Raw genomic sequence first — 24,477 nt, 5'->3', positions numbered from 1 at the left:
TTAAATACATGGAAATGGCTGTGCAAAGAATCTGCTACGTTTAAACATTGTCTGAAACTAATGCAATAAAGATTCTATTTTTGGTCTTCATTATGCTTTTGTATTGTTTATCAATCATTTTATTCAAAAACTACACCAAATTGAGTGGTTTCTTTGAAATGCTACATCACTACCTACCATCCATTCAATGGCTTGTGATATGGATATGCAGAGTTGAGCTGTTTCTCTTGAAAAGCATTGACATTCCATTGGGATAGGGATTCAAATGGTTCATTTGCATCCAAAACGACATTAGATTGGGTGTTCATTGATAATCCATTTGTCCATGAGATTGGGATGATACCACTTGAAGAAAAGCCGAGCTTGAAACTCGAAATCCACCATTTCTTTTGGTCGAGGCAGTAGCCGGTAAGCTTAAGGGGACTGTGTATGGAGGAACTTGGAAGGCAACTGGAACAAATAAGCTTTTGTAGATCACTCAAAGGTAACAAATCAAGGCAGTTATAAAGCATTTACCAAATCAAAGAAATACTCAATACAAGGAGGCATAAATGTGCCAATGTCAAAATGGCTCAAATCGGATCAAAACTTCAACATGTGAATCATTGAAAGCCAAAAGTATCAATCATCCATCCACAGGAAATGCGAACCTAGAAATGAATATTAATCGTCTGTGGAGCAACTTATTGACACCCCCATTTTAAATCACCACAAAAAAAAAATCGTAATCAAATCTGTAAAAGCATCATTGGGTTGCAAATAATTGATTAGGGTTTCAGAGCAAAGGCCAATCCTAAGCGAGGACTTTTGTCCAAGGACTTGGTGTCAAGCTCACCAGAGACTGTCAACAATGACTTCGGTATGACTTCATGCTGCAGCAATGCTCCAAGCCTCCCATGATTGTTGAGCTTAGCTTTAATCAGTGTGAGATGATCAACAGCGTAAGCCCCTCCAACAGTGAACGTGTTCTCATTTGTTGAAAACTTTCTGCGGATCTCGCCCACGGCAGCGCTCTTCTTCAGGTTGTCCAGATAATGCACATAAGATGCTTTTATGCTGTCTCCCTTGTCTCCTCTGGATGTAAAAAAAAAAAGAGGAAGGAATTAGTGCCAAAAGATTAGAAAGTGCTTACTTTCTATTCGATTCATGGTTTAGTTTATAAAAGCTTACAGAATTATGGAAGCGCATGAATCTGGTTTTGTCACACTAATACCAGCAGTGTACTTTGTAAAATTGCCTTTGGTAGGATCATAACCTGCCTCTGCTCCAAAAGCAATAGAGGGTGTACCAATTGTTGCTGTGGCATCAACAACTGGCGTCTTGTACAGAGCAATAGTTGTTGTGAAGGTTGCATGGTGATGAAAATACTGAACCTCCAGCTGCAAAATAGATAGCAGATAGAAACTTCCAATTTTCAAACATCAAAACTCATTATCCTGAGAAACATTTCTGCTTATAAGAGGTAACTTCCTACCTTGCCAGCGTTATAATCAGGCACTTTGAATGACGCAATAGTCTTAGTGGAGGGAAGAATATCAGTGAATGTCATCGTCGTCGAGATCTGTCCAAACAATGTAAAAATTGTGAGATTCTCGGCTGAACTAGGCAAATAGTTTACAGACCAAGGACGTAAGAACCTACATTAGAGTCGGTATCGACTTTGACATCAAATTGAGTGTTCTTGTACTTGTATAGTGCAGCAACATCCCCAGTAGAAAGTCCTCCTTTCTTTAGAGAAGTTGATGTGATGGCCTGAATTGAAGGAAAAAGGAAATTAGCCAATAAATACCAGTGGAATGTTTTGGTTTAAGAGAATCTCGATATCCTCTAATGGTTTCATCAAAGTCAGAACACGAGGATCCAAGTTAACTAAAATACATTAAGGTTCAGCAGATACATCAAGCAGCTCATAAAAAAAAAAAAACCTAGAGAAGTAGAAAAGCATAGCACAAGATTAAACGGCCTCTTAGTTCCTTTCAAAGCATAACAACTGGTCAGACATAACATCAATTTCACCCAACAATACCTTGAGATCAAATACAAAATGTGCATAAATTCAGAGCAACAACCAGTATCAAATCTTGGAATTCAAAGATAATGCTGGTCCATGAGAAATTCGGGGAAATCACCTCAAAGACAAATATTTCTTTTAAATGGGTAAAAAAACCAAACAGGAGGAAAAAACAAGAACCTTAAACTTCTCAAATGCCTCTACATTTTCTCATTTCCTTTTCAATATTTAAAGCAATTTAAACAAGTGAGACAGAAATCTGCTAAAAACCACAATTTTTTTTTAATATTTGCATTCATCTGAGCACCTTATTCAATCGACAGCAAAATTCAGTTGATAAAAGATCTAAGCAAGCAAAGCGGCATATCATCCAAGAATAACCTATCCAGACTATATAATCATTGTTTAAATTCAAATAAAAGAAATGACGTTGGCATACCACTCCAGCGCCAGTATAAGTGGAAACCGTGAACTTCTGATCCGACGTATAATCTTTGGTCAAGAGATCTAAGCATTCAAAAGGAGAAGAGAGAAAAGATAAACCGATATAAGTAAACGCAAAAGGAGAAATTCCAAAGTCGATAAAGAAAAAGATCGTAGGTGGAGAACGAAGAAGATAAGAGGATTTGGTTACCTTTGGCTCTCTTGCCGATATCGACGAACAGTCCCGGTCCCTTACTCATCACTGCCAAAGAAAAAGATCTCACAAATTGGGAGAGAAAGAATCAATTTTGGTTAAACAGAATCGCACTGGACAAACTTTTTTTGAAAAAAAAAAAGATTATGTGATTATTAGGTGCGAATGCGATCCTTTCAGGGTTGGCGTGTTGTCCACCGTTGATTTTATTGACTTTTGCAAAAAAAATATAATTATAATTATTAAAATAATCAAACAAATAAAACACATGATTAGATAAAATCCAATATAATATAAAGTAACACCCAAAGCTATACTTAAATAAAGTTGACAATTTCTTTAAATTTCTTATTTCATATTTGATAATATAATTTGTAATTACACACCATATTAGTCTAAAAAAGTAGTTGATAATACAGTTAAACATCATATGTAATTTTTTTAATTGTTTTAGTGCATATTTATTGGGTTATTTTCTCTTTAATATTCACATATGCTCATTATCATTATCTGTTAGTACTTAACCAAGTTTATTATCATTTGACTTTGAATATTCATAATTAATATTATTAATATTTTCTTCTTCTATTTACTCTTTGAAGTATAGATCATGATAGAGGGTTGCGCGAAGATTAAGATCGAGTTGTCAAGTCACGAGAAACTCCTACGAAAATGTTAGACGCTTGGATCTGAAACGAAACAGAAAATTAAATCTTAGCAGCAATAGATCTATAATGGAGCGCACAAAACAAGAAAGAATCAGCTAATAATTAGAACACGTATTAATATGGTTTCTTGGAAGAAACGAGATCTAAATTGCACGAACGACTCTCCAAGCCGAATCTGACAAGGAGAACCCAAAACAGCAAGTTAAACTCAACGGATCAAGAAACCCAAATCTGAATAGGAAAATAGAATACTTGGACGGCAAGAAATCTGGAAAAATATGATTGACGGACGTTTCTTGATGCCAAAGAATGTTATAAAGACAGATCTTGAAATTTGGGAATGGCTGAAACACAACAAGAACAATTAAATTAAGTTAACCCACAAATCAGCAAAAATAAAAACAATTAAAGAATGACAAACAGCAAGAAAGATGAATAAAGTCCTAAGAAGCCTTGAAATCGAGAAAGATTTCACAACTCCCTTCAAATGACTCTAATCTCCCCTCCAATGAAGAACAATGGCAAGAAGAAGGCTGAAGATGGCTCCCACAATCAAAAAGATTGTTAAAACTACTTCTAAAGAAAACTCAAGAGAAAACTCTTGGAGAACTCAAAGAGAATTTTCACTAAAAGCAAATTTGAAATTTTCTATGTAATTGTAATGTGTTCAATAAGGTGGCAGGCCATGCCTATTAATAGGCCTTCTATCTATTTCCTAATCTCATTAGGAAAACTTAAAAAAAAGACCTAATTAATAAATTAAGAGGAAATTCGGCCAAGGCATTTTAATGGGCTGCTTGGGCCGAATTTTTACATATAATAATCCTAAAGTCAAAAAATTAAACTTAGATATTTAAACAATTAAAATTTTTACAAATTGGGCCACTTTAACAATTTGGTCTGATTTTCAACTAAGTATGGTTTGACTTCTTGGTTGGGCTTGGAATCATCTTATTGGGCCTTACCTTCAAGAACTTGGGCTTGTAGTTCATCTCCTACCGAAATTGGTTCGTTGATGCTCGTAACGGAGATCCAATGCACTTTGGCTGCAAGATTCGGTTTCTTGGACCAAGATTTCCAAGATTTGAAATCTTGATTTTCTTGATTCTTGAAATCGCTCCAAACAGCAAAATTGGGCCAAGATTCGGTTTCTTGATTTTCTTGAAAACAAGGAAGTGAATCTTGATTTTCTCTTTCTTTCGTGTACGCATCTAAGACCTTGCTAACAAATTCCTGAATGGTCCCATTTAGTTTGGAACGCATTTGTCTGGCCTTTGACCTCGTTATTGGGCCTTGTGGTAATTTGAGCCCATCACGTTCTTGAGCTTGGGTTGGGCCTTTGTGACTCGTATCAGATCATCTCAATTCAACCTATGATTGAAGTTATGAAATATGCAACATGTTGAAACAATCTAATCTTGATTTTTTATGTTATACTAAAGTGATGTTGATATGAGAAATATTTTTTTTAAATAACAAATGTTTTCTCAACTACATTTTGAAACCTTTAATATCTTAAATTAAAGAGTTTATGAGTTGTGGTGTTTGTGTGTGACACCATTCTTTTAAATGGTATAATACTCCATGGTGTAGTACAAGAAAATCTTTTCTATTTACACAATTAACATCGACCTTATAATATTTGAGTTCACAGTCTAAATAACAAATAATCTGTAGCTTCAATTATAAAAACTTATATAAACTTAATTTTAGAAAAAAAAATTTATACTAGATTATATTCAATTTTATAATATTAAAAATAATATAATATTTATAAAAAAAATTTTATGAATTGTCTAAAATTTTCATAGTAATTCTCACATTTTTGTCATAACTTTAAAAAGTTAGTTTTTACAAATAGATTATGATAAAAAAATTATAACAATTTTTTATGAATAAGTATATTATTTTTATAATATATAACATTGACACATAAATAAAATATGTCAATACTTCTTTGCCATAAATTTTTATAAATAAATATATTATAATACTTTTATAACATGTAAATTAATTTTTTATAATAGATTTTGTTGTCATAAATTTTAAAAGAATTAGGATTTAAATAATATTTTTTTCATAACTTTATAAAATATACAAATTATTTTCATAATATACTTTCTAGGATTTATAATATAAGTTTTTTTTTTTAGTTATAAACATCTCAAACGCTCGTACATGCCCATGCTTATAATATAATTTTTACAAATTGTATAAAAATAATATGTTTTAAAAATTGAATTAGGTGTAATTACTTATGTAATTACTCTAATTTTCTCCTTCCCTAAGACATACAAATAATTACACCCAAATCCAATTATTAAATAATTTTCTAATCACTACCTAAATATTTATAATATCTTAAAATCTTAATTATGTTGCACATTTCAATATCTTCTACATTTAAAATATTTCTTATTGTTGGTAACTTACTATTTGGCATACTCAAAATGCAATTTTTTGAATTCTACAAGTAAATTAAAAGATTATCTTATGTTTCATTCTTTTCATATCTATATATATATATATTACTATACAAGATAACTACATGTCATAGTTTAGATCATACTCAAAATTTTTAATCTTTCATTAACTATGTGATGGATATATTGATCAAACAAAAGAATGAACCGATTTTAAAATAAATTACCCTAAACCAATTAAATCGAAATAAAAAAAAAAGAATTGATTCTATAATTTTCTTATTTTTATAATTTTTTTAATAATTTATTTAATTGAAATTGAAATGATAATCGAATCAAAAATCAATGATTCGATCATCAATCTAATTCCAAATATAATGTTTAATATAATATTATTATAAATAGTATATTAATTAATTTTAAAACTTAATAAAGGCACTCTTCAATAAAATTCTAAAATTTTCAAAAGCTGCCCTTATTACCAAGAGACATTAATATGTATTTCATCTATTATTCGACCTCTGAAAACCTTTGAGTTTCATAAACATGATAGAACCAAACAGGTTCAAGCAATGCTCTGGCGTTAGTTAACCTATCATGGCTTTCATCTTCTTCATCTTGTTCTTCGATCTCTCGCTCAATACGAGGATACATGTCCGGCAGAGAAACCAGCATCATGTCAAGCCCACGCCATTCGCGGTCTTCTTGTCCAATCAACTTCAGACAAATAAAGTTTAGCAGTCCAAGTAGCAGACCGAAGTCCTTCCTTTCTAGCCCTACAACTGAGGTTGCCAAGAAGATAACGCCAACTGCATCCAGTATGCTGCGATTTCCCTTTAACAATGAAATGATATTTCCCATGAGTTTCTTGAACTCGGTGAATTCTGGTTCAGAAACTCTATCATCCTCTTCCAGATCATCATGTTCACTCATTTCAGCAAGCTCGATCTTTGCCAAAATTAGGGGCCATGACGGAAAATGGAGCTTAATGTGATCCAATGCAGTCAAATATGGTCTCTCTATGCTCTGCTCATGCATGCTTGTAGAACCTAGTGCCAGAATCAAATCAGGGAGCCAAGGCTTTGCAGCTGCAACAAGTTGTGCAGCATAAGTAGAACCCCAAAACAATTCACCTGAGATGATCAGATCAAGCAAATCATTGGCTAGATAAAAGGACTCCACTGGTGCAGGTGAAGCTTCAGTGGCAGCATTATGGACTAGATTCAGTAACTTAAATGCATAGCTGAAAGAGCTCTTCACACACATAAAGCATTCCTTTGATTTCTCTTCCTTCAACGGGGATTTATCTTTAGATAGTTGCCTTAAGCAAGAGATGATATATTGAACGTATGATGATGTAAACCTCAAGCACCTGGTATGGTTACGAGAAGCAAAACCCATTGCAATAGAATCAATGACGAACTTGAGAACTGTTGTGAACATCTTCACCTTCTTTGATGTCTGTTTTTGTTTGGTGTAGGCAGATCCTACATGAATATAAACAAAACCAATGCATTCAGTCATAACCTATTATTTTTACAGCCATTTTCTTTATAAAAAAGTCATAAAAAGCTTGCATGAGAATTCAAACAACTTGACAAACAAAGGAACCACAACGACGCCTTTAGAAATGGAAGTTAATACAACAGATCACTCCTAATCTAGATTTTTGTGTTAGGCGTCTCTCCTAGTCCAGAAATAGGCGTTAATACTAGTGGATTTTCAAGCAATATACTTATTTCTAAATCTAAGCCTAAACCCACCGCTACATATACAAATTCCCAAATGGATTATAATCATTTAGATTTTAGGAACGTATAAACTCATTACTAAAAGCACTTCTCTCTATATCCACACTAAATACTTTGATATGAATGCTTATGCATCTAACTTTGGATAACATGTCCACATGCATTCTTCCCAATCTCTTACCATCGTTATTAGAGCTAGAGGCATCTATTTGAGGTTCTCTCCGTTTCTGCCCAAGACGTGTGGCGCTCTTGCTGTTGTCCTGCTTAGATTTTTGAAGTGATTTACCATTCTTTTCCGAGTCACCTGCCTCAAACAGCTTATCTGTACAATCAAGTAGGTGATCCAATACCTGGTCTAGCATTGCCTGTCAGAAGTTTAACGAAAAAGATAAGCACTCAGCCCATCAGTGACATTAATTTACTTAGAACCATAATATATATTTTTTATGTATAAGATATTTATAGCATTAAATATCAAAGAGAAACAGGTGGTAGCAGGTCCAAATATTTAATCCTAGTAACAAACTTCAACCAGGTCAAAACCATAACAATGTAGCCTGATTTACAAAAACCAACACAAATACACAATGCAAAGGAATCCTCTAGTTCATTTAAGATTTGACAAATCCTACTGTAGGAAGAATTAAAATAAGAGCAAATCACCAGCTATAACTCTGTAAAGCAAAGAGAAAGGAATTTTGAAATGAGCATTGAAGTTAAAGAAAAGTCAACACCGTAACTTGCCTTTGAAATTAAACCTGAGGAGTTGATCCGATCATCCTTCTTTGTACCAGATTCAGTGGTAGCATTTTGAACAGCCATCCGCAGAGCAAGAGCTGTATATGCCAACACTGGATATGGGTCCATATACTCATAATACTCACATTGGACAATGCTGGCCTCAGAGATAACCTTTAAAGCTAGGAATGGCAGTTCCAAAGCTTGAGAAGCCATCATAGCTTTCCGAGCATCCTCAGAAGAAAGCATATCTTTTATCTGCCACGATACTCCAATAGCAACTGAATAATCATCCTTGAAATTGGATGACTTTTTTCCTCCAACATGTTTCCATTTAACAGAAGTTTTTGATGAAGACTTTGATTTCTTTCTTTTTGCAGGAGAAACATTCTGTTTTGGTGCTTCTGTGTCAAATTTAATATGGCAACGATAGGCAGTTTTTTGCAAGAGCCTTGTTAGAGCCTCAAACATATTATCAAAGGCATCACATGATATCAATAATTTGTGGGCAGACCTCACTTCAGCCTGTTTTTCCAAATTTTCGGATAAATCACTACAATCAGTGATTAGGCTCATACAATCTCCAAGGAGCCCAGCTACATCATCTGAAGCAGTGGTGGATAACATGTCAAAAACAGTAGACCTAGCATGAGCAGTCGATGCAACAGCTAATAAACGCTTAACGCTTTCATTAGAAAACAACTCTTTAAGGGCATCCTGCTGATTTCGCTCATTTGCTAGGCTCCTGCAAAGGTTGGCTGATGCAACCAGTAAACCCTCAACCACCGGTTCTTCAAGTTTAGCATTTGACAACAGTAAGCTGATGAAAACCTTGACAAGTTCCATCATAGATTTAGGAGATGCTCCTTCTGATAAAGCAAACTCACAAAACCTAGCTCCAGCTAGCGGAGACCGTTTCATTAGTGTGACACAGCGATCGCATGCCTCCTCAACGTCTAGTCTTGCAGGAAAGTATGATGGCATAAGCAGTCTTACAATTTTCTGAGCAACCGGAGATTGGTCACTTGCAAGTTTATGCAACAAGACTTCTAAACCAATCACCTTCAAAAATAGAAAAATGAACAACATCAACACCCACCCTAAGAGAAAGGAATTAAAGCACTGCTGATGCAAAATTAGATGTGAAATGTACTTTATACCTTATTAAATTGGAAAGTTCGAATGTCCTTTAAAAGAAGAAGGAGATCTACCATAGCAACTCTTACTGAAAGAACATTATCTAACATAAGATGCCCCAGTCTTGGCAGAAGCACTTTAAGAATTTCATGAGACTGTGGATTGCCAAGCAAATAGATAATGCCATTCAATGTGGAAAGCCTAACTTCATGGCAAGCGTCAAATGCCATTTCATCAAAAATTTTTGTGATCATCTTTGTAATGGTAGGTGGAGGAATAACTTCCCAAAACAAATGGAGAATGCGAAAGCAACCTTCTACAGCAATAACTCTCACGTCAGGACAATCATCCATGATCAATCTCTCCAACAAAAAAAACTGTCTATCCAGCAATGTATCTTTAGCCTCTTTAGTGGCATCAGGGTCTTCAAAAGGGAACAAGTCTAGAAGTAAATGCAATGCATTTTGGCGAACATTTGAATTTGCAACCTGTTCAAGGACCACGCAGCTCGATTAAATAGATGTCATCCAAAACACCCAAACCCAATACCAGACTAGAAACATGCTAAGTTACAAACCAGAAGTTATCCTAGTTGACAGGGCAAAGATATCTGATCCAAAAAGGTTTTTGCCTCCATGAAACTTGTGGCAAGAATATTTGCAAAGTGTAACTAAATATAACCCCAATTTAAACAGAACTATTTTATTTGAGGGGGGAAAATTCAAGTAGCTTATTTCTTAGAATCAAAACTTTGATTCTACATTCTTCAAAAGAGCTTATTTGCTTTCTTAACCAAACTTCCTTTTTCAGTCTCTCTGATTCTTTCAACAAAAAAAAAAAGAAACTAAGAAAATGCCATATTAATGTTGTATCCACAATATATGAACACAAAATCAGTCAACAAAGCATTTAAAAAAAAAAGCACTAGGATCACCTGCCTGTAAAGAACGGAAAATCACAGGCTCAGCTAGTCTAAAAAGCAACTTCTCAACTCCATCAACTGTTCTCTGATTAATAAAGCCGCCTAAAACCCTTCTAATACTACTTCCCAAACCTTTCGATCTTGCATGTATGGCTCCTTCAACTAAACCCATCAAGAACCCGTCTTCAATTTCCCTTTTCAATTCTCCTTCAACCCCTTTCCATCCCTTAAACACGATCTCCCCGTAAGCTTCCAACATGGATTTCCTACCAAACGGAATCTGTGCTTTAATCATCGCCAAGCATTCCTTCAAAAACTGCAAACTTAACCCAAATGTAAACGCCACGAATCTCTTTCCTTCATCCGATTTCAAATACAAAGGCTCGATGACACATCGGATTAATAACAGCTTCAGATCTTCGATGCTTTCGTCTTCAAAATCGAAGGAATTGAAGGCCTCGCGGAGCGAATAAACTTTGTGAACATCCACTTTTTTCTTCAAAGTTAACGACTTCGAGAGCAAAAAGGGCAACGTTTGCGAAATGAGGGTTTCCTTTTCTGGTAAGTTCTGTTTCCACCAATCTTCACATAAACACGCTATTTCGTAAGATAAACCCGGATCCGACTCGAAAAGGATGATGCTATCGTGCAAGGAACGGATGGATGAGATTACCTCGGAGTGTTGAAACGTGTTCCGGGGATGCGAAACGCATAAGCCGGTGATATAAACGAGAACGCGGAGGGTTTCGCTATTGTTGTTTGGTTGGTTGTCTTCAGGGTTGGAGCTTCGAGTCGAGCGGCGGGAGCGTTTGGCGGGCGGGGAACGGGAGGAGTCAGCTTCAGGGTGGGTTGGTCCGTTTTGGAAGGAGAGAATTGAGTTGGAGATAGAGAGGTGAAGACAAGGCGGGAGAGTGGATGAGAGAGGGGAAGAAGGAGGAATGGTGTGGACGAGAGTTTTGAGAGCTGGTTTTGAAGATTTAAGGGATAGTTTGACGGCGTGTGAGAGGAAGTCCTCGGCAGAGGATTTGAGGGAGGAGCGGAGCCTTTTCTCCATAGCTTTACTTTCCCCCCTCTTCGGGATAAGATCGGGAGAGTTTGAAAAACAAAAATGGGGGGAAATGAAGAAACCGTTCAATTTTTTATTTTTGGGGACGATGAATCGTAGAGTTTGGGTTGGGCCTGCTTGGCTGTAAAAGAATTATTTTAGGAATTATTAGGGTGATTTTATTGGGCAAATAACCAAAAAAGGCCGTTTTTTTCAAAATTTACCGAAATGGGCTGGTTTTTTAATTATTTACTGGAATGGGCCATTTTCCGCGAAATCGCGTCCACGTCAGCACGATGTCAGGGTACGCACAGGAAATCGCGTCCACGTCAGCACGATTTGCTGACGTGGAAGAAAATCGCGCCCTCTAGGACGCGATTTGCTGACGTGGCATGAGCAATGTGTTTTTAGCTTGGAAAACTTTGAAAGGCCATAACTTTTGGCTCGGTTGTCCGATTGAGACAAATTTTTTTTATTTCGAATAAATTTTAGAGATCTACGCGTTGGAAAACTGCTTAGAGATGAATAGGGACTAATTTGTAAAGTATAATTTGTTAGTTACGAGTATAGGGACTAAAGTGTAATTATTTCAAAATTAGCACGAAATTTTTGTATTTAAGAATATTTGAATGTTATGGAAGGATGAAATTGAATTTTAATTGAAAAATGAAGCTTAGATTTGAAAATATGACTATTTAGGTTTTAGGGACTAAATTGAATAAAATGGAAAATTTTAGGGAACTTCTCAAAAGTGGAATGAGCTGACTTATACCTATAACAGGATGATATAAGATAATTCTGTAAAAAAAGATCCGGTGTTTACTTCAAATAAATGAGGAAAATAACGATTTGAATGTTTCAAAATTCAATTTTAAACCGAAAAAATTAAAATTTAGGGGCAAAAAAGGATCTTTTTCGACGAAAAATTTGGCAAACCACCTTTGACGGTTTGCTAGCGCGTAGATCTCAAAAAGTTATTCGAAATCAAAAAAAAATTCGTCTCAATCGGACAACCGAGCCAAAAGTTATGGCCTTTCAAAGTTTTCCAAGCTAAAAACACACTGTTCATGCCACGTCAGCAAATCGCGTCCTAGAGGGAGCGATTTCCTTCCACGTCAGCAAATCGCGCTGACGTGGACGCGATTTCCTGCGCGCACCCTGACATCGTGCTGACGTGGACGCGATTTCGCGGAAAATGGCCCATTCCGGTAAATAATTAAAAAACCGGCCCATTTCGGTAAATTTTGAAAAAAAACCGGCCTTTTTTGGTTATTTGCCCGATTTTATTTTCATCATCTAATTATAAAAATAATAATTTTTATCATTAAAAGCTGATGTGGTATATTTTATATTAACATAATAATAAATTTAATCTTTAATATTTACATATTTTATCAAATTAATTTGGAACAAATTTAATTTTCACCATTTATGAATGAAAGAAATTAATCAATTTAATGAATATTTATTAATATAATTTGTTGTTTTGAATTCAATGAAATTAAAAGGGGTGTTGTTGGGATTAGACTAATTAAATTAAGAATCGTTAATTAATAATGCGAATAAAAATGTTGAATATTTTTTAATTGAATCGTTCAAAATTGTTATTAAATCAAAAATTGAAATCGTTTGAATCGATAAAAAACTTATTCAAGTGTGTTTTAATAATTTTTCTCTTTTTTTTTACTTTTTGTATATAATTTTAGTCCAATTTTATGTAATCCAATCACCCAACCAAAGAAAAATGAAAATAAAAAGAATAGAAGCAATAAATGAGATGAGAGCATATGTGATGCTGAGAGAAACTTAATAAAACTATAAAAGAAAATACTCGATCATTTAAAGAAAAAAAATCTAAAAAGCAAAGAGTGGAACTGAAAGATTTTGAGAAAAAAAATTTGAAAGATTGATGATGAAGGGATAAAGCGATTTTCAAATAATAGAAATGGTAAACTATCTAATTGTTTACTCAATTTTTAGAGTGTTTTAATAAAATCATTGCAATTTAATTACTCAAATTTTAAGGTGTTTTTATTTTAATCACTATTAAATATAGAAATATTTTCAAAATAAAAATATCTTTTCGATATAAAACACACATGTCAATAAAACCATTTGAGCTCTTTTTTCCAATGTTGAATCAATGACCTATGCATAAACGGAGAATAATTCTTTGAATTTGAAGAAAAAAACAACAACTTTGTTAACAAATTACAATTATACATTATACAATTCTAAGTACAATTAGATATTCAAATTATATGTAACTTTTTTATTTCTTATTTATTATACTTCTTAGTTTTTTTTATATATTTTCTATTTTGTTCAGAAGAACCCTCTGAATATTCTGGTCTTGGATTGGTAACTAGTTTTGAAATCACAAGTGTGAAAGCGTAAAGATGAACACCGAGATTGTTTACGTAGTTCAACCTCAGTTTACGGAACCTTGCCCAAAGCAATGATCCACTATCTTTTTCACAGTACAACTAATAATTTAAGTTCTAACATTGGTCTAACTCTGACCAATTTAGCGACCTTATCGTTGTACAAAAACACTGCACACATACACATTCCTAACTTGAACAAATTTGTTCTCTTTCGAACTCTAGGTCTCACGGTTCACTTTAACCTACAAAACTTAAGTTATATATTACATAAGTTTTGTTTACGTAAGAGTTATAGTCTAACCACTTTTCTATAAAGTAAAGCTAAAAAACAACATAGGATAATAATTCCATAAGAGTCTTGATGTAATTTAATGTCTTCAACTATAGAAAGTGACCTTACTTGTTCCGTAAGAATCAATCTTCAAGTCTTCAATTTCAACTCAATTGGTATTTATGTTTTGGGTTCTAACTCTTCCAAATATCTCCAAAATAGAGAGTTCAATACTTTTGTTCTAAAATCTACCAACTTTGGAAATAGACAAGTTGGACAATGAAACAATACCTAAAGTTGTGGTCACTATTTTAGCCATAGAAACAACTACAGAATCAATATTTGACACATGTGATACTATTGACTTGGATTAGCATGAATTATTATTTTTCTCATTAATATATGTATTATATTCATTTGTTTTGCAATCATATATTTAAAGTAGGAGTCTTTATTTATTATAGATGAGGAATGCACAATATTTGCTTAGTTTCAACCATTATTTGGTGTAGACATATAAATTGACATAATGAATACTTGAATTTATGTAAGTTTTAAAGTCATCAAGTAAATATAATATCATAAAATATATTATTGGATTTAAATTTCTAAACTCTCATGTTGAAACCTCCGTAACGTGTAGACTCCAATTGAGTAATAAAATCGAGTAAAAATTAATTATAGTATGACTCCGAGAGTAGATATCTTAACCACAACATCTTTTATTTCTGATATCTCTTTCAATTACATTTATTTTATATATTTTCGCACTCATTAGAATTTAGAAATATATAGATAATTATAGTCTAAAACTTAAATATCTTTTCATTTTTGGTTAAACATTTATATTCTTGTAATTTCTAAAAGAGACTTCTATGTGGACCTAGCTCGAACTCCCGAACTTTTACTACTTGAATATGACTTGCATTTGCTAAAAGAGCTTAACTAAAAAAATATCTTATTTTGATAATAAAACAAAGTTGTTTAGAGAAGATAACTCATTTTTCACTCATAAGATGTTTTAATTTTGCTTACAAGATTATTCTGTGAATTCTTATATTCCTAATCAAGCCTTTGTGTCCACCAAGATCAAATGGTACCGAAGTTGTGGCAAGGACTTATGAGTAGAAAGTTTTGAACTCGAACTGAGAAAGACCCAACTTAAGGTGACAAATTCTTGAAGGATTACTGGACATCCAAAGAGGACAATATCAATATTATGCTCACGATGCCAACACGACACATCCCAAGAAAACAATAGTACATTGCTAGTCAGTGGGCCATTATTTTTTATGCCAGGGCCAAAAGGTACTACCACTACCTTAGGTTATCCAATGATAGAAAAATACCACTTCCTTAGGTTATCCAATGATTAACAAATATTTCATGTTTTTCCTTTGTAAACTTTATTAAGCTAAGTCTGTGAGCTTTATAGGGGGTTTATAATATGTTTTTTTTCATATGCATGCCTATGTCGTATTTTATGTTGTTTTTGTAGTTCTTAGTATTAGGTGAGATCTTAAGGTGTTTTAGTTATTTTTTGGGTCATGGAATGAGATGCTACAACAACAACAGGAAATGGCTATTTTAGTGTTTTTTTTTGTTAGTTGTTCGTGTTAGTGTCTTAAGTTTGTTTCTAGTGTCAATTTCTAGCATGTTAACTAGTGTATGAATAATGGTTGGATCTAAGGTTTTAAGTTGTAGGTGAAGAGGCTTGGCATGAGACCCCAAAGAAAGACAAGACCATGAGTTATAGGGGTTGGTGTATAGATGCTACAACTAGCCGTCCAGATGTCGTGCTCTAGGGGATAGTAGGACACAAAACATCCTTTCATAATTTTGGATTTATTAAAAATACTCTAATTTGAATCAAATTTTGAGACACTTAATTGATACTAAGAATTATAAATAGTCATAGGTAGTTTCTTTCATTTCCTTTTGTATTTTCTTTAATATTTGTTTTAGACTCTTTTGTAAAATTTCTTTAGTTTTGTGGGGTGTGCCTCGAATTTATCAAACATGTTGCAAGCACATTAGGCGAGAATCGACGAACAATCAAAGAAGGGCCAAAACAAGCCCGACGTTGGGACAATGAGCGTTGGCTCATCGAGACAACGTGATGGACGACGTCGTGACGAGGCAAATGGGACGTTGCGACGTCATGATGTGTTCTCTTATTTGGAGGTTGCGTTTTAGACTTCAAGCAGGACTTCTTCTCCCAGTTAGACTCTAATTATTCTAGGGATATTTTAGTATGATTAGAACTCTAATCTTAGCCTATTTAAAGGGGCCATTGTATCCCTATTTTGAGACACCAATCAGTAAGGGTTTTTCTTAAGGGAGGTAAGATGTAGTTGCATATGAGTTTTAGTGAGAGTTTAGTGGTAATTATGGAGATAATTTTGTTCCCAAGTTAGGACTTTATTTTTGGGGTTTGGGATTGTACGATTAGTACAATTAGATTTATTTTCTCTATATTGTACTCTCATTTGTTTACTCATTTAGTGAAAAGTGTATACCTCCTTTGCCTATGATTTTGTTGGAAAATCAGGTTTGGAAAACGCAACGAAAAATAAATTTGAGAAAAAATCAGAGTTTTAAATTTCTTTTCCAAAAAAAAAAGAACTTGGTTGTGATATGTAAAGTAATAAACATTTAATTAAAATTGTACCTTTTCGATTCGTCTAGGATGAATGCTTCGACCAAGTAGTCTTCTCCACTATCCTCAAGCTCACGTATGCCAAGTGTGGGCTCGCTTCGAATCAGAAATTTTTTTACAAAAATTACTAATGGGGTAATTTTGTAATTTCTTTAAATTTTAGGGTCAAGTTGTAAATAAAAAAATATCTCTAAAAATTCTAAAATAATTTCTTTAGAGAATTTTGTCTCTACAACTTTCTCTTGAATTCAAGTGTGTGAAAAATAATGACCTAAGCTCTCTTTATATAAGGAAAGTTTAGAGAGTCCCATGATTAAACTTAATCACTTTAATATTAAATCTATTAAATTAATAGAATATTTATCTACAAAAAAATATTAAATTAAATTTAATGTCAAGATAATAACTTCAATATTAAATTAATAAAATACTATCAAGACAAGTATTAAATTAATTTTAATATTAAATTTATTAAAATATTATTATTTTTGAATTAGTTAATCTGAAATCAAATTATTCGGTAGAGTCTCAGTAAGAGTGTGATTCCTCTATTGCTCAACCGCCGAAGGACCACCCGCCAACCACTGAAATGTTGTTGGCACCATCGTGTCTGATGGTGCCATCGCAGGTGTGACACCCTCACGACACCCTCAAGCTAACTTGGTTCGGGCCAATGACGGCACAACTAGTTCGGTCCTACCACCGGTTGGACCGTCAACCCAGTTTCATATACCAGACCCGGTTCAACTAGTTTTTGGGAATCAATCTCAATTTTGAGTACTCAGGTCCAATTTTCAAATTCAATTACCTATCGGTTCAATTGTTTAACTTGAAATTAATTGTCTGACTCGAAAATTAATTTCCAAAAATATCATATTATTTTAATTAATTTTATTAATTTAATTTTACTTGATCAAAATTAATTTTCCAAAAATCACTTAGATTTTTTGAATTAATTTTTCAAGAAAATTCTTTAATCAAATTCTCTAGTTAAACAATTCTCACGATAGCCTAATTTAATTTCATATCGAAAAAATCAACTCAATTAAGTTATTTCCAAAGTCGTAAAATTTTCTTCTAATTTAAATGCAGTTCGATCGAGCTTTTGTTGAACTAGCAGAGGGGACAACCGAACATATATAATTAGGCTCTAGTAATTGCAATTATGTCCAAAAGCATCATTTCGATAATTCGCAATTACTTAATCATGGAGTCAGTCCACAAGAAGTACCATGATTGAAAACTCATTATAGTATACTCTTTATGAAAGCAATTCATTCAAACTACTTTGTCCAATGACCTCGTCATGTGTGTGTTACCCTCATATGATATCTTTGATTCTTTTGAGTTAAATCTGTTCACTCAATACAATCCTATATTATCTCATTGTCACCAGTGTGTATTCTTAATGATTAATATTATCACTGTCAACAAATGACTATAATAAATTCCTTGTTCAAGAATGAGCAACCCATGGCCATGTTCCATATTTATCAATTCACACAATGCCAATTAAAAGATATCGTTCACTCTTTAATCGAGCTATGAGTTCCATTGTTGCTAGTAAAGCCATACCATACACAAGTCATGTACCCAACATACCAAGTATAGGCTCAATCATCTTTAGAGTATAAGCCTCCACTTATATCAAATCACATGAGTTACATAGGCATGGTCAATGATTAACTCAAGATTTAGGTAAATCATATCATGATCGTCACAAGTGAATTAACTCACAAACGGATTTAGAATTAATTCATCTTGGGTCCAATCCAATGTATCATTCTTTCAATGAATACATCTATGTCTCTACCCATGGAGTCAATTGCTCTGATAGCCAAGACTAGTCATCTTCCTAAATATAATTGTAGACAACATAGTAATCCTTCTAAGTAGATTACGGACTCGTTTAGATTATCTACTAAAGTAAGTTGTCTTTTTCACAATGTAAACGTTCTTATAGTGCCACTTATCATTAGTTTGAACTGAGACAATCAATGAGCTAATATTTGTTCATCACAATTTCGTTATGCATGTAAAACATGAAAGACAGAAACACAAAACACATAATAGTGAATGTTAAATTAGCTTTATTTATTTGTTTGTCGTTCAAATACATAAAAAATAATTACATGTTTACTACAATATGGGCACATTTTCCAATAGGTTTTTCCCTCTTTGAGGGTTTTCCACGTAAAATATTTGTGTTTGTTCTTCTCTACTTTTACTATCTCGTTGTTTATACAGGTCGATTCCTAACAAACTGGTATTAGAGCCTGATTCAACTTTCATAGATTGACTTATTCGGTGACACAACAATAATTTTGGATATCGAGAAATTCGATGGATCCACAAATTTTAGTTTCTGGCAATTTCAGATAATTACAGAGGTAGCTAATGTGAATGAGAACAATGGTGATGATTCGTTGTTCTCCACATAATCTGGTGAAGGTGGAGTCATGTCAGATGTCAGGCATGTGTCTGATTTAGAGAAGAATATAATCCTCTTTTAGTCTTTAGGACTCGAATGGTTCACAAAGTGTTTGAGGTAAGGTTAGTCGTAGAGGGTTATAGTCAGGTAGAAAGAGTTGATCTTTTCTCTCTTGTTTGGATATTACTGGTCCTTATTACATTATACAACTTTGATTTGAAAACTAGGAGTCTTTCAATTTACAAGTTTAAGCACTGCTCGAGCTTGTTTGGTATTCTGAAAATTTTGATTTTGGCTCGTGACGGGGCATGAAAAAGGAGGCATGATAAATACGATTCAAGGTAGAGATTTGTGAGGTGTGCCTCACATTTATCGGATACATTGTAGACACCTTAGACGAGAACCAACGAGCAACAAAAGAAGGGACAAAACAGGCCCGACATTGAGACGAGGAGTGTTGGCTCATTAGGACAACGTGATGGACGATGTCGTGACAAGGCGAATGAGATGTTGCGACGTCACGACGTATGATCCTATTTGGCAGCTACATTTTAGACTTCAAGTAGGACTTTTTCTCCTAGTTAGACTCTGATTATTCCAGGGGTATTTTGTATAATTAGAACTCTAATCTTAGCCCATTTAAAGGAGCCATTGTATCCCTATTTTGATAAGCCAATCAATAAAGGTTTTTCTTAAGGGTGACAAGATGTAGTTGTATATGAGTTTTGGTGAGAGTTTCGTGGTAATTATGGAGAGAATTTTGTTCTCGAGTTAGGACTTTATTTTCGGGGTTTAGGATTGTACGTTTAGTACATTTAAGTTTATTTTCTCCATATTGTACTTTAATTTGTTTACACATTTAGTGAAAAGTCGATACCTCCTTTGCTCGTGATTTTTTCCTCTTTGAGGGTTTTCCATGTAAAATATTTGTGTTCGTTCTTCTCCACTTTTACTATCTCGTTATTTATATGGGTCGATCCCCAACAAGTTTCAAGTTTCATTTGTGATATCTTGACAATTGAGAGTTGAAACTTTGGGTTAAAAGGTGCAAATGAAAATTCAAAGGAGGATTTTGGAGTTTTAACTTGATTAACGAGAATCACTAAAACTCTTTTCTTAATTATTTGTTGTTGTTGTTGCATCTATTGTTTAGTTTTTTATGTTTGCGATTCAATAATGGTGTGATTGTATTAATTGTGATTGGGTAATATTGAGATCTATTGATTAATTGTATTTTTTTGAATGTTTTGCTAGAGCTTGATTAAGTGGTTGAGCTTGCTAATACTAAGTCAATTTATTACCTATTTGGTATAATTCATTGAGGTATATGAGAGATCTAACCTTAGTCGATCAAATTAATTAATTATCTCTCTCATCTGTATCGAAAATGTTAACAATTGCATAGCCTACAAGTGAGAGTTGCGTTAGGGAGGAAACTGGAAAGATTTGGCTTAACTAATCTAGAGAGATGAGATATAGTTCGATAGATTAGTTGAGATTCTTAGAAAGCCGTAGATGCTTATAGTCTGAAGTTATCTAGTTTAATAGAGTTCCTTCCATTTCATTTTTACTTGACAACAGTCCTAGTGAAATTTAAGGGTATTTAGGTTGAATGAACTTAGGTAACTCAAATATAAGTAAAAAATCCTTAATTCATACTTAAAAAGGTACATCTCAAGACGACAAATCTTTGAGAAATCAATGAATGCTCAAAAAGGACAATATTGATATTGTGCTCACAACATCACTGTGATGCAATTTAAAAAAGTACTAGTACTTGTCCATAGACGAGTCATGACATGTAAAAATTTAATTAATATATCTATTGTACACTTGTTTTAATTACAATGAAATTTTCATTTAAAAATAAAATTCATAGCCTTATTTATACCTTTTAAGTCTCAAAAACTTTATATGAAGGATGATTTTCAGTTTGTCTACTTAAGGTTGCCATCTTGGCCGGCTACAACAAATCCTGCTATGTCGCTACATTTATGACTACTCTACTATACTATGTCTCTTGTCTGCCATTTTTGCAATGTTATGTTATCAAAGTGTAGCTTAAGGAACAGTCCATTAAACTGTAATGCTATGTTAGGCAATGAAAAAGAAATAACTTGGGGAAGAAAACCTAAAAGCATGGTTTGCAGAATCCTTAAAACATTATCTCATTTCGAAGGATGATTGAACCTCTGGATATGAGTGTGGCAGAGGAAGCATCTACCATGTATATTCACAGGATTACTACAGGAAGACTAAAATATATACAAATGTTTGTACGGTGCCAGACTGGATTTCCTACCATGAAAGCATGTGGAAAAGGTGGAGAGTCTCTGACACCCAATATGCCAAATGCATGCCTCCCCTAATTCACCCCCAAATACAAACTTCGCTTAACTCCATCATGGCTCCTTGGGGTCCTACAAGTATCAGCATTCACATGTGTGGGCAAAGACAATGCCATAGCTAGCCGCATATATAGGGGTGCACTTTGCATTTCTTACGATCTATCTCATCATTGGTGCACTATTTTTGTTTATCATTTAAAGAAGCACCTCTTTGATTGCTGGGTTTACATGACCCCAAGGTTTAGTGCACTTTCCCACTAATCTAAAAGTAACCCAACACTCCAGACAAATCCAATCACCATTCACCATTTGTTATGCTTTTCAGATTGGCCCAAATGAAACACAGATGAATCAAATCAAACAAAAGCAGCTCCTCATTCCTCATGGCTTTCAGCCTTTTGAAAGACATAGGAAGCATCCCAAGTCCCCCCTCATCAAAAGGGGTAGGCCTCAAGGTTGCAAGTCATTATATCTATTTAACTATACTTTGTCAAAACAAAAACATCAAAAGGAAGAACAAAATACAAACAAATTGAAAGAAACGGGTAAGCAACAGTAGCATTCTTCAAAGCAACGCTTGAGAAAACGACTAAACCGAACGATCTTCAATTGGCTTCTGGCATTCACTTGACAGATCTCTTCCCCGATGGATTCTTATCTTTTACTGTAGGCTAAAGTTATCCCTTTGTTTTTATCTAACTTAGTTGTCGCAGGCTGAAAACTTTAGTTTGTTATTGGAAAATGAAATCCCCCAAAGGATCAACACCAAATCTTAATGAAATGGATGAAAACATTCATTACACCTATCTAACCAAATCTAATTGCAATAATCAATCTTTTCTTTTTCATAGACTGTCAAAGTAATCCAATCAATAAACCCAAATCCTACCACCAAACTCAGACTCATTCACAGCTGATAGAATTTCTTCGTCGGTGGGCTATTTCGATCGGACTCATTGAATGTAAGTTTCCTCTTAGTGCCAGCTCCATTACTGACAGCAGAAGAAGTCTCAATAGCATCAAGTGAGCTATAAGTTACTGATGAATAATTTGAAGAAATAACAGACGGTGGTGTCTTCGATTTTCTCATCTCTATTTCCTGCATCATATTATAGCTCCAAAATATATGTTCCTGCATCATCCAGTATAAAGATAGATATTAGTATATACATAAACATATGAATGCTGTTCTTAATTAAAAAAATGAATGCTCACATTTTCTAGAGTTCCCCAAAATGAAATGAAGTCAACATTGAGATCAATTGATTTTCTTGTTAATCGGCTATCATAAGCAGCTAACACTGCGGCCGCAGCAATAATCGAGGGTCGATGATCCACGAAACTGATTTCTGCATTACGGTAACGAAGGAGTCAACACATAATAAAGATAAAAGTTCATACATTTCAATAAAAACTGAAGTTCTGGATTACCTTTTATCATTGACATGATAAGTTGCATAATTTTGGAGACTAATCCTTTAGGCCTATATTCACCATAAAATTTATGGATGAAATAATCCAAATAAGCAAAGGGTGTGATTGAACTCATCTTCCATTCCAAGGTGGTAAGTACCAATAACTCCATTTTTTGGATCGTTTTATTCTCAAATTGGTAATCTTGTATAGGAAATTCTGAAAAAGCAGGGGCACTGCATTCCTCCATTTTTGCTGCTAATGATAAACATGTTACTGATAACAATCGAATAGCCCACAACTTCCCATCCTACACCAAACAGGCAATGTTACAAACACAGACAAGAAACTTCATTTAACTATTATTGTTTATACAATTGACAAAAAAAACTTACATCAATGGATCTCTTTGATAGAAACCGATCAAAGTATATGACAGATAAATAAGCTGTATGGATTTGAAACCCAAAAATTGCTCTTGTCTGAACCAAACAATGAAAAATAAAAATTTGATTAATCAAAATCATACAATGAAACAAAGAAAACAGAGATTAGGGAAGAGACACAAACATTGAACATCCATTGAATAGCATCTAAGCGAGCACATTCCAACCAACTTTTATGTTTCGAATCACTAAACGATGCACTGGTTTTGAATCCGATTTCAATCTCTCTTTGAACCAACATCTCGATATACTCGTCTTCATTGTCCGAAACAAAACATGATTTGAAGTAAACACTTCGATCATCTTCTTTCTCTGTTTCGGAAAAACATGCATCTTCTTCAGTTTCCCGACACAAGAGACTGGAACAAGAAAACGAAGTGTCTAACTCTCCCATTTCTCTCTCAGCTCTCTGTTCTGTATTACACATCAGCAGTGGAAAAATCTCAATCCCCAGCAACAAAAAGAACAAAAACAAAACATGGGTTTGGTCGGTCGGTGTTTACCCACTGTAATACAACTACTATATATGTTAAGTTGTTAACAGTTGAATCCACGTTTGAGGAGATTAAGGAAAATATACAAAAAATGAGAATATGGTAAGTTAAAAGTGAAGAAGGGAAGGAGGGTTACAACGAAAAGGAAAGTTGGTGATGAGATTTGCGGTTTTGAAGGCGCCAAAATTAGCGGATTAGATAAATAGAGAGGCCGCTATTCAGCATTTACTTGCAGACGTGCACTGTGCAAATTAGAATCAAGATTCAAGATTGCAGGAAAGTAAAAAAAGTAGGGTAGACTCATTAATCTCTTCTATATTATAAAATCCTTCCATGTTTTGGGTGATTCTACCATATTTTGTGGGTGAAAATTTAGTTTTTGGGGGAGATTGTAGTAAAGTTGTAAAATTTTGTATATATATTGTGGGTTAATTAGTCAGGCCGAAAAAATAACACAAAATTACTTTAAGTTCATATTATATATATTTTAGTTAAATGTCACTCCACGTCCTCAAAGTATGATTAGATGTTAAATTAATCACTGGATTTAAAGTATGAGTTAGGTACTTTTATCTTTATCTTGAGAGTTCTATAACAACTTAAATCTTACATGGGAGCATATTTAAGCTCTACCTATTGCATTAACAACTTAATCTAATGTATTAAAATAAAATGAAATAAATGACAGATTTAAAT

At 33.8% G+C, this 24,477-nt stretch overlaps 3 protein-coding genes across 4 annotated transcripts; all 3 read right to left on the bottom strand.

The window, feature by feature from the left end:
• Positions 1 to 485: 485 nt before the first annotated feature.
• On the bottom strand, positions 486 to 2,839 carry LOC107913284 (mitochondrial outer membrane protein porin 2). The gene is made up of 6 exons (XM_016841826.2): positions 2,646 to 2,839; positions 2,451 to 2,518; positions 1,642 to 1,752; positions 1,475 to 1,561; positions 1,171 to 1,379; positions 486 to 1,074 (listed from the first exon to the last, which is right to left on the bottom strand). Exons 1-6 carry the CDS (start codon positions 2,692 to 2,694, stop codon positions 768 to 770), a joined length of 831 nt encoding a protein of 276 aa, XP_016697315.2. The 5' UTR covers positions 2,695 to 2,839; the 3' UTR covers positions 486 to 767.
• Positions 2,840 to 6,114: 3,275 nt separating this feature from the next.
• Positions 6,115 to 11,510, bottom strand: LOC107913283 (uncharacterized). 2 transcript variants are annotated; one of them, XM_016841825.2, is made up of 6 exons: positions 10,961 to 11,335; positions 10,304 to 10,869; positions 9,389 to 9,853; positions 8,235 to 9,290; positions 7,672 to 7,855; positions 6,115 to 7,226 (listed from the first exon to the last, which is right to left on the bottom strand). In XM_016841825.2, the coding sequence occupies exons 1-6, from the start codon at positions 10,998 to 11,000 to the stop codon at positions 6,250 to 6,252; spliced, it is 3,288 nt and encodes a 1,095-aa protein (XP_016697314.2). In that variant the 5' UTR covers positions 11,001 to 11,335; the 3' UTR covers positions 6,115 to 6,249. The 2 variants fall into 2 exon arrangements, with proteins under 2 accessions (XP_016697314.2, XP_016697313.2); XM_016841824.2 differs by having other exon boundaries at positions 10,304 to 11,510.
• A 10,269-nt stretch (positions 11,511 to 21,779) lies between these two features.
• Positions 21,780 to 24,123, bottom strand: LOC107913282 (cyclin-D5-1). Its single transcript, XM_016841823.2, has 5 exons — positions 23,412 to 24,123; positions 23,237 to 23,323; positions 22,860 to 23,151; positions 22,644 to 22,777; positions 21,780 to 22,560 (listed from the first exon to the last, which is right to left on the bottom strand). Exons 1-5 carry the CDS (start codon positions 23,712 to 23,714, stop codon positions 22,336 to 22,338), a joined length of 1,041 nt encoding a protein of 346 aa, XP_016697312.2. The 5' UTR covers positions 23,715 to 24,123; the 3' UTR covers positions 21,780 to 22,335.
• Positions 24,124 to 24,477: the final 354 nt, after the last annotated feature.

The sequence above is a fragment of the Gossypium hirsutum genome, chromosome D11, assembly GCF_007990345.1.
Source record: "Gossypium hirsutum isolate 1008001.06 chromosome D11, Gossypium_hirsutum_v2.1, whole genome shotgun sequence".
NCBI lineage: Eukaryota > Viridiplantae > Streptophyta > Magnoliopsida > Malvales > Malvaceae > Gossypium > Gossypium hirsutum.
The sequence above is the reverse complement of the archived record's forward strand: the minus strand, read 5'-3'. Positions and strand labels throughout refer to the sequence as shown.

What these genes read in the sequence shown, in the direction of transcription:
- LOC107913283 (XM_016841824.2), bottom strand. Translation starts at nt 11,341, where the DNA reads ATGGAGAAAAGGCTCCGCTCCTCCCTCAAATCCTCTGCCGAGGACTTC. An exon ending in TGATTTTCCGTTCTTTACAG is followed by an intron (nt 9,854 to 10,303) that starts GCAGGTGATCCT and finishes GTCCTTGAACAG; the next exon opens with GTTGCAAATTCAAATGTTCG. An exon ending in GAACTTTCCAATTTAATAAG is followed by an intron (nt 9,291 to 9,388) that starts GTATAAAGTACA and finishes CTATTTTTGAAG; the next exon opens with GTGATTGGTTTAGAAGTCTT.
- LOC107913282 (XM_016841823.2), bottom strand. Translation starts at nt 23,714, where the DNA reads ATGTGTAATACAGAACAGAGAGCTGAGAGAGAAATGGGAGAGTTAGAC. An exon ending in CTATTCAATGGATGTTCAAT is followed by an intron (nt 23,324 to 23,411) that starts GTTTGTGTCTCT and finishes TGTTTGGTTCAG; the next exon opens with ACAAGAGCAATTTTTGGGTT. An exon ending in TATCAAAGAGATCCATTGAT is followed by an intron (nt 23,152 to 23,236) that starts GTAAGTTTTTTT and finishes TGTTTGGTGTAG; the next exon opens with GATGGGAAGTTGTGGGCTAT.
- LOC107913284 (XM_016841826.2), bottom strand. Translation starts at nt 2,694, where the DNA reads ATGAGTAAGGGACCGGGACTGTTCGTCGATATCGGCAAGAGAGCCAAA. An exon ending in AAGTCGATACCGACTCTAAT is followed by an intron (nt 1,562 to 1,641) that starts GTAGGTTCTTAC and finishes TTGTTTGGACAG; the next exon opens with ATCTCGACGACGATGACATT. An exon ending in TCATGCGCTTCCATAATTCT is followed by an intron (nt 1,075 to 1,170) that starts GTAAGCTTTTAT and finishes TTTTACATCCAG; the next exon opens with AGGAGACAAGGGAGACAGCA.